Genomic DNA, 10016 nt, shown 5'->3' with positions numbered 1-10016 from the left:
CCCAGATTTAACAAATTGGAATAAACTTTGAACAACAGTTTGAATTTAATACTAATGATTTCTATAATTACTTGACATTAAATATAATAATACCAATAGTTTATTGTTTTATAAAAAAAATACTAACCTTACATCGCACATCATATTGATTTTAGTACTTTCTCCATCAAATCTATTTTCCAATCTCTCTACCGATCTTTCAGAATATTGACTACTTGTCGGTGAACTGGTTGCTATTGCATAACCAACACCTACTGCTAGAACTCCAACACCAACACCGACTAATCCAGCGGCAAGTAACTGTCTAGTAGAAGGGCTATTTCTTGACATTTTTTCAAGTCTTCTAAAAAAATAGTTTGATTTCAAAATAGTGCATTTCTTATAATGTTTTACAACTAGACACACATTTGTATCCTGTAACTTGGTAGCATTCCACTTGAATATGTATCACAAAAACCAAGTAAAAAGTATAGGCGTAATAACAATGCTATGTGAGACTAATGGAGTGTCGTTCTCACACCAAATGTTTTACTTTGGACTAATCTTGTTTTTTAGCCTAAAGGGATTGGATTTCTATGACTATTGAGTTTCCTAGGATAAAGCAAAGTATTCGATAGCTGTAAAACCACAACTGAACTTTTGCAATTGCATTTAAATGTCTTAAACACTTTTTATAAGTTTTAGTTCTCGAGTGATGAAAGAAAATGGCAGGGTAAATATTTTTTTTTTATTATTCAAGTAATAAGTAAAAAAACATACTCAGTTTATAATAATAAAATACATTAATAAAAAAAAAATTGATTAGTGTGTATGAGAAATATTTCCAAATATAAAAACAACATAAGGTTCAGCGAACTCAGAAATTCAATGCTTATAATACTAACAATTCTTGCTGTTTTACCTCCCTTAACTTCATCAAAATTCAAATAAATCCTTCCCTCTACATTTTGGTTGCATAGTATTATTCAGATGCTAACAACTGAATTATAATCTTTTATAAATTGATTTATGCATGTTTTATTAAGTTAAAAAAACATATATTAACACAATCCTCTCATCTAAGTCTCAGTCTACCATTTGGCTTAGAGCGTATTCATTTCTTGGGAAGACATTCATTTTCACAACCTTATATGTCCCAGGATCCATAAAAGTAAAGATATTTTTTACTTTAATGACTATAGTTAGCAATAAAACATTATTTGAGTTGAGAAAATATTAAATTAATTTTTTTTATTTCAGTATCGGCCTTTATCAAATTAATATTATTTCAAACATCAAATACATTGATTATTTCTAATTGAAGTGTTAATAATGAATCAATGTGTTAGTAATAATAAATTATTGAGGTATTAATGGATTATTTCTTTAATGTAAATTTCTGGTAACAATTTTCTTCTTTTTTTTAAATTATTGAAATTACAATCAAGCTTATTAGCAATTTAGTTTTAAAACACTAAGATACTTCACTTCTAACTTGAAACGAAATGAACAGCCCAATGATGCTTTCAAGTGTATTACGGACACCAAATTACAAGACCTCTTGAAACTGACCATTCAAATATTTTTCAAGAGAATTTTTTTTAATTTCCATAACAACACTATCAATAACTTGGAAAATAAATTGTTTTAGCTAAATATGTAATTATTATAATTGAAAGGCTTTTGGCAAGAATATGAGCAACCAAATGTTCAAAATTGTTCAGTAGAGCATTATCGAAAAATTATACAATTCTAATTTAATGTTTTATATAGTTTTTATTCCAACATATTATAGATACACATGTTGGAATTATGATGTTCAACAAACAAAAACAATAGATAGCTTTATAGAGACACAAAGGAGAATTTTGCACTAAGTTCTAATTGTTAGAAAACATTAATTTTTTTTTTAATTAGCATTTTTCATTAATTCTTAAAACAGAAAGTGACAATACTTGTTCAGGTTTGATTATTAGTTATTGCATTTACAAAATAGTAAGTAAAAAATGTGCAATTTTACCTTAATTTAAAGTTATTGAACCGATTTTTTCATTCCAACTTGTAAGTTGGGAGTATTGAACCAATTATTGGTAAGCAAGGTAAACTTTAGGTATAAAGGTCATTCCTACAAGGATTACTACACCAATCTATTGACCACCAGTTGCATGGGCAGTTAATATAACTATTACTTATTTCAAACTAGACTTTCTTAAATTAAAACTAGTTGAAATATATGAACTTAAAAAATAAACTAATGCAATATGTCCAAACCCTATTACTAGTAAATTTTAATTAATGAAGGAATTTTTTGTAACCCGAAAATGTAAAATTAATTTTGGAGTAATTTAATTATAATTATGAAAATATATAACTCAATCTGGACTCCATTGTTTTTGTCAAACTTTTGGAGAAATGTCTATTGTAATGTTTTGTGTAATACACAAGGAATTAAAAATATCACATTGAAAAGGTTTTAGGATGCAGTTCAAGAACAAATTTAAATATAATTTTACACCATAAAAAATTTTTCTTTGACCACTTTCCTTTTTATTATTACACGCAATCATTGATGTTCCACCATAATTTTATACCTTTTTCAATTACCTTCATTTTAAGAATCTGAGTTCCTTTCTAATACTATTTATAGAAAGTAACTTATGTTCTTGGCTATATAATATACAGCCATGCGTAATGTTATAAATCTCTTAAGAACTGTTTTCCTTTGAGAAAAAATGCTTGCATAAAAAATTTAAAAAACAAATGTATTGATAGATTTCTATAAAGGTAACAAAAAATTTTGATAAATCAATAAATGTGGATTATTTTTAAAAACCAAATTCTTATTTTATTAAATACCAGTTTCAGATATGTTTAGTATATTTAGTACTCAACAATGCTTTTCTAAAAAAAAATTTGGAAAATATTAGCCAATTGTCTTACCCCTACGAGTTGATATCAATCCAATCATAGGCTATATCCAATTTTTATAAATACAGTAGAACTTTAGTTAACCAGTCATGCATTAACCATCCCATGGATTGACTGGCGTAGAGGGGGCAGATAATTGTTCTAATTATGAAACAAGCATTTTTGAGCATAAAAATTCTGTAAATTTTAAACAAAAAGAAATTACTTTTATTGTTACTTTTTGCATAGACATTTCTTATTTTTCTACTATTTATATTAATACATAATAAAATAGTGTTATTCTTCATTAATGCTAATATTTCTCCTAAAAATACCTACACCAGAGTCCCAGTTCTGGTAAATAGAGGTTCTACTGTGCGTACTTACCTTTAACATCAGGGAAGGTTGATGAACTAGTAGAACCAATCTACACTAAAGCAATTGGAGCTGAAGATAGATGCGAGGATCTTGAAGATTAAAGGTAACAACATACACAGCCGTTTTTATTATTCAACATCATGTGGAGTAACCATCCTCAATTATTTCAAGATCAACCGTGGTTGATTTCAACATTTTATAACAGAATAATTTCCTCTTACTTTTGGATTATTTTAGTAAATATTTTAATAAGAAACAGAATTTATTAATAAATATAACAATAAACAGCCAACAGAAATAAATCTTTTAAGATAAATCCTTTCTAGGATTATCCAATCTTAAACAAAATTTCATTAGTTGAATTATTTAAATAAAACCTTTAATACATAACTATTTTTATCAGTCCTGTTACGGTCAGTTATTTATAATTGTAGTATTGTCCCAGTAGTGGTGAATTCCTGACAGTGTAGTATTTTAATTCAACTTTTTTTAACTTCACAATTTTTAAAACTAGACTCGACAATAAGCTTTCTTACCCAGACTTGACACCTCTATAGCATAATGTTCTGGACCAACTTACAGGGATGTCATGCCTAGACAAAACTAATCCATGGTGATTTTTTAATGTATGGTTGTTCTTCAATGTCCACACTTATATTTCACTTTCTAGTCTTTGATTAAGTTGAAAGTTTTGTCAAACAAAATGTTTTAGCATATACAAAAAAAGACTGCTGCTTGTTGTTTCACTGATCATTGGATTTCACTTTTATTTCCAGTAAAAGTTTTCAAAACAATAATTAATTAATTTATAACACATACATGTAAATCTAAATAAATTTCTCTTAACCTTTGTATAACATTAATATGAAACCAAATTTTATTTTTAGGAACTAAGGGGCAAATGTTAGGCTTTCACAAATGAATTAACTTTTTAAGGTAATCTATTTGACAAATTAGGCAGAGCAAAATGCTAATCTTTCACCACTTGGAAGATGAGAGACTGAAAATTTAAAATTTCTGGGCTGTTTTCCAGATATGAAAAATTGTCGTAGAACTTGGTGTTATGTATCATGCCGAAATCAATAAGTAGACTTTTAGCACACTGACCTCCCAATCTAAAGAAAAAGTAGTTCTCTTCAGCTCATTTTAATTTTTAACAAGTTCTCAATAATGTCAAATTTCTTACCATAGATTTAATACAGTCCAATTAAATATATAATTAAAAAAATATGCATAGATATTACATAGGGAAAATAAACTTAAAACAGATAAGTCAAAAAGAATCTGTATTTCTGAAAAAGAAAGGATAGAAGAAACTGTGGTGATATACCAAAGTATGGTTAAAATTAACATTTTATGATGTAGGGAAGTACGCCAGTGCATAGGAAAATAAAGTAACAAATGTGTTTTCTGTATTGTTTGTAGTTTCTATTTCTTCTTTTCTTTCACTATCTTAGACTTAAGGTGTTCCTTGTAATCCTGTATTCCTCCTTGCCATTTGGTAACAGCTCCATTATCACAGACCCAAATTTGTTCAGCAACCTATAAGGATAAATATAATTTAAAAAAAGAAAAAAATCTGTTGAAATTCCATAATAATTGAGATGCAAACAATTAAAACAACAGTATTTATGGAAAATTTGATTAAATTACAGAACAACAGAAAGTATGAAGTGCAATGTAATAGTATATATAAACATATATATATATTTTTTAATGGCACAAGTCCTCCATTGATGACATGAAGGACTTATTCAGCCTTAGAGTAGGAATGTCAAGATTCACTTCTCAGAGCCACCACAATATATGTATTGACTGAATCAGTTGGGAATCGAACTCATAACCCACTGAACCAAGCGCTCTGCTCTGCAATCCTTGCACCAACGTGCTCAGCTATAATAATCTCTTTTATAAATAAGGTACAAATCTAATTCCCTACAATTTTCAGTAAATTACCAGAAAAGAACTTACTAGTTCCACACCGTTACTATCTCAGAATAAAAACAAAACAATTTAAGATAGTAAAATGTTCAAACTTAAAATATCAACTGGTTTGCATTATTGCAGTATAACTGCAAGACAGTGAATTTCTCAGAGCATCAACCTAAGAAATGAGATCGCATAAATTTAAGCAAAATACTTATTTAAGTCAAATAATGAATAATTTATCAGGACTTATTGATGGCTTAATTCAAAGTGGTGCAAAATACATTTCCACTAGCCTAACAAAAAATAAAATTTAAGGTTCTCTCTTTCAGAAAAATTAATTGAAAAGTTGTAATTTCCCTGAAAGAGAGAACCTTAAATTATATTTTTCGTAAAGCTAGTGGAAATGTACTTCGCACCTCTGCGAGTAAGCTATCAATATGTAATTTACAATCCTTATATTAATAATATAGAGCATTCGTACCACATCACAATACGAACATGACCAAAAAATTAACTTTTAAGAAAATTTAATATAGAGATTTTACCTTCAAAATAAAATTAATTTTTAGACTGAGATGTGTCTAAATTTCCATTCCAAAAACAAAAACTTTTATCCAAAAGAAATACAAACTAAATTAACACTTTAACATAAAATACTTTTTCTTTTTTTTTTTTTTTTTTTATTACAAAGGAGAATCAGTAAAGTGACCTAAGTTTATAATCTCTCATTCGGCAGATATTTATTTGCAATCAACATCTTATCTATACATTACATTTATTTGTTGTTTTGGAACAGTTTATGAAGACTATTTGCCGATGATTAAATATTAAATTATACAATATAGAATTAAAAAGCAAGTTTTATTTATTTTTTTTTTGGGGGGGGGGAGGGGGAGGTTAAATTATAATCTTCAACCTACATCCATTATAATTATCGAAATTGTTGAAAAGTTGTAAGCTTGAAAATTGATTATTTTAGTAATCTTTGCTGGTAACTTATTTTTCTTGATAATTTTACTACTTTTAACTTAATATATGATGGTATTTCCAGATTAAATGTTTTTTAAAAATATTTAAGAAAAATTGAAAACTCTCTGTAAGACAACCTTTAAAATTCTCAGGCCAACTCATATTTTTTACCATAGTACATACTCCATAAAAATACTTATAATCTCATAACACCTTAATAAATTTAAAATAAAAATAATTATAACATACTTTTATGCAACAAAGGCAATAGATTAACCCAGAATAGATTATCTGTGATTACATAAGTTCAATAATTTATGTATTTCTAAAATAACTTTTAATGAAATTGGGTGGCCATAGTTGCAAACTGATTTTTTTAAATAGGAAAATGAATTAAAGATCTAACTGATCTTGAATTTATAAATACTATTAGTATTAAATAAATAGAAATACAAACCTGAGAAATTAGCCTGAAGTCGTGAGAAACAAGAACCAATCCACCTTCAAAATCTCTGATTGCTTCGGCAAGAGCATCAATAGTTTCCATGTCCAAATGATTTGTAGGTTCGTCAAGTAAGAGAAGATGAGGTGCTTGCCATGCAAGATACGCAAACACCACTCGACACCTTTGACCATCTGATAACTGCCTAATAGGGCAAACCTGTCAAGGAAAAGAAATTATTTAATCAAGTTTTAAAATATATTCTATATAATTTATTTTGCATAGTAAAATGAACAAAAAACTTTATGATATTTAGTGTTTTGGTAAGAGAGATCTGCCTTAGGTTAGAGACTACAACATCCTCACTATTAGGAGTATTCATGATCTTTAGTTGAACATGTTCAATTGCGTTAAATGGAGAAATATTTCCTTTTTTTGGCATGTTTAAAACGAGACAACATTCCAAAAGAATGTATTTATTATTATTTTTTTTTTTGGCCAAGACTCCCATTGGAGTCCTATACTGCCTAACCATGGTTGGGGGTCAAAGTTCTTCATTTTGTAGGACCGCCACTCAATGAAAAAAGTCAACGCCCCAGGCCAGATTCGAACCGGCACCGCCAATAGACATCAAATTGGTAAGACTGTGTCTTAACCACTGAGCTATAGGCGGCCCCAAAAGAATGTTGGAAGGTCTGTTAAATAGAGAGTGAAGTCATGCAGCTGAGTTCAACACCATTTTATCTATTGTTTTGATGGGTAAGTTGCTCGTTCGAAGTTCATGCTGTTTTTGTTTTGGAGATTAAATAATTTTAAGTAATTAAAATTTAAAGTAATGGAAAAAAAAACTAGGAGAGGAATATAGGAACAAGGTTAAAAAAAAACCAGTTGCCCAGAAAGGGAGACCACAACAAAAGGAAACTTTCCTAGTATGAGAACTAAGTTCAGTCATCAGCTGTGTACGACTCTTACTTTACACAGCTCAGTTAAGTACAGCTTAAAAATTAAGTGAAATCTAACTAACCAAAGTATCGATCAACCTTGGCATGTTGGAAGTATAATGGAGACCTGATTAACTGAATTAGAGTTGAGATTCTTAGTACTCAACACAAAAGTATTAAACCTGTTGTAAGACATTTAAATTCAGGGAAATTACTTAACTTTCTTAAGAGCCTTCCAGGGCTTATAGACCATAATTTCCATTATATCCTCCAGAGAGAATTACTAATTCTGATGATTAAATGTTTTAAACTTTGGTTATTAGACAAGCTCCTCTTCTTTGAGCAATACCAATAAACCAATCGATAGTTAAAAAAGCTACAAACTGAATATTTTAACTGACATTATATTGAAATAATCAATATATAAGTATACTTAAATAAAAATGGTTATGCAAGAATAACTAACTTGTTGCCTTCCAGTAAGACCATATCTTCCAATAATTTTTCTCATTTCTTCCCTTTCCTTGACTTCGGGGAAAGATTTCAACATGTAATCCAAGGGTGAAATATCTAAATCTAACAATTCATGAAGATGCTGATGATATCGAGCCATTCTCAAGTGTGAGTTTTTCCTAATCATTCCTTCAGTTGGAAAAAGCTGCAACATAAAAAGCACTGTTTAGAAATAGAGAACTTTTATGATTAATATTCCGATAACAAGTAAAACTAATTAGATTGTTAATCATTAGAAAAAAATCTACTATTGAATAAACAAAAATGAAGAATTTATTAAGTCAATCATAATAGTTATTTTTATTTTGTCTTTGAGTCAAACCTCAAAGAGAAAAACATCACTCTTAGATATATATTCTTATTCTAAAAAAATTATTAGATTTTTTTCTTAAACTTTTAACTCTAAAATCCATTTATTTTTTCAATAAATTGTAATGTCAGTATACTAACACTTAACCATTCCTCTGAATAGGAAGAATATGTATATCTATGCTAGCAGAGACAAATCAATTTGTGAGCTACACTCCAAAAACGTTTTATTTTGTTCATAACGTTTTTTCTCTCAGAGAAATCGGGGATTTCAGAAGGTTTAAACCTTCCCATGGCAACAAGAAACATTTTTAAAAAAACAGCATGTAAATTAGTCTGGTAATGCAAAAGTTTATTGTGGATGATTCAACCCATTACCATTACCTTTTATATATAAATAAAACATAACAGATAAAAAACAAAAAAAAGTTAAAGCTGTAGAAATGTAGAATCTTTCTTAATAAACATTTCATCATTTCTAAAAGAACCATCACATCAATCTAAAAGAATAAAATTGCCTCCTTGGTACTAAACAAAAATATTATGACTAGTTAAAAAAAAAAAAAAAAAAAAATGTACCATTACAATCCATGAAGGGTCAGGGGTTCAGTACTTTGTAAGGAAGTACTGTTACTAGACCAACGGTTGTGCAAGGAGGTGATTTGGTCAGAATCACGTCAGATTTACTCAATTTAAGAGACTGGGTGGACACCAGGAGGGCTACAAAAACCCACAGGAGTTGACTCAAGTGCTTAGTTAGTAGCGAAACGCCTGACCTCGGGGCTACCCGCGCTCCCATTAAAAAGCATAATTTTTATTATAAAAAAAAATAGCACAGCTACATTTCAAAAACGGCTGGTCCAGTTCAGCCTAAGATTTGAGGAAAGTTGAAGATTAGTGTTGACTATTCATCAATTTTGCTAAAATTTATACTAGACTGTGTCAATTCACAGTTGGTAATTTTAGCAAATACCAACCACTACCTATGCAAACGTATTTTTTTCAACACAATAATATTTTGAAAATGGCTTGTCCTATTTTACTCAAAGTTGGAGATTAGTATAAACATGGTCTAGAATGAATTGTATAAACTTATTTACTCATGAGCAAAACTAATTTCCTGGATGTTATATTTCAACGACCCATCTAATTTTATTCTTAAACAAGTAATCATTGAAATATAGATAATAATATATGCAATAGAAATATCTGATACAGAGTGAGTATCACACAACTTTCACATACCAATTTACTTAGAGATGAAATCATCACTCAATCAACATTTTACCTCTTTAATGTATTCCTATTTATTGATTAAGTAAACATAATAATACTGTTCAGTCCACAATCCTGAAATTTTATGATTTGGGGGGGTTTGAGATGGGGGATATTATTTGAATTATATGAAAGTCTAATGGAGGACCATCTACTGACAAAGAAATTACTATATCAGCACCACCTAGAAAGAAAGGAGCCAACCTGAGCAAATTGCAAACAAGTTTAAACCTGAGGACTCCCCAGGAAGCTCTGGCCCTACCCCACTCAGTTAGAAGCTGCAGAAGAGCATGTCAGCAGCTCTGAGTGTGGCACTAGGAGCATCCAACCAGGGAGCTGGCACCCCATCTCACCACCACTACCAAGTAAGAGAA

General features: G+C 29.3%; 2 protein-coding genes across 3 annotated transcripts in view; both read right to left on the bottom strand.

Moving 5' to 3' along the window:
- LOC106684810 (uncharacterized) overlaps positions 1 to 2095 on the bottom strand; it is a 5475-nt gene extending 3380 nt beyond the window's left edge. The window contains exons 1-2 of one of the 2 annotated variants that reach the window (XM_014427097.2): positions 2000 to 2095; positions 128 to 343 (exon numbers count right to left, since the gene is read on the bottom strand). In XM_014427097.2, coding sequence (XP_014282583.1) covers positions 128 to 330 — 203 coding nt within the window. In that variant the 5' untranslated portion in view covers positions 331 to 343; positions 2000 to 2095. The remainder of the gene's footprint in view (positions 1 to 127; positions 344 to 1999) is intronic. The other variant, XM_014427104.2, reaches the window with a different exon arrangement.
- A 2438-nt stretch (positions 2096 to 4533) lies between these two features.
- LOC106684835 (ATP-binding cassette sub-family F member 2) overlaps positions 4534 to 10016 on the bottom strand; it is an 18493-nt gene continuing 13010 nt past the window's right edge. The window contains exons 10-12 of the mRNA XM_014427127.3: positions 8012 to 8203; positions 6620 to 6823; positions 4534 to 4806 (exon numbers count right to left, since the gene is read on the bottom strand). Of these exons, the coding sequence (XP_014282613.1) occupies positions 4693 to 4806; positions 6620 to 6823; positions 8012 to 8203 (510 nt within the window). The 3' untranslated portion in view covers positions 4534 to 4692. The remainder of the gene's footprint in view (positions 4807 to 6619; positions 6824 to 8011; positions 8204 to 10016) is intronic.

Source organism: Halyomorpha halys, unplaced genomic scaffold, assembly GCF_000696795.3.
Source record: "Halyomorpha halys isolate HHAL.00 unplaced genomic scaffold, Hhal_1.1 Scaffold30.1, whole genome shotgun sequence".
In the NCBI taxonomy this organism is placed as follows: domain Eukaryota; kingdom Metazoa; phylum Arthropoda; class Insecta; order Hemiptera; family Pentatomidae; genus Halyomorpha; species Halyomorpha halys.
Note: the sequence above shows the minus strand (reverse complement) of the source record. Positions and strands in the feature narration are given on the sequence as shown.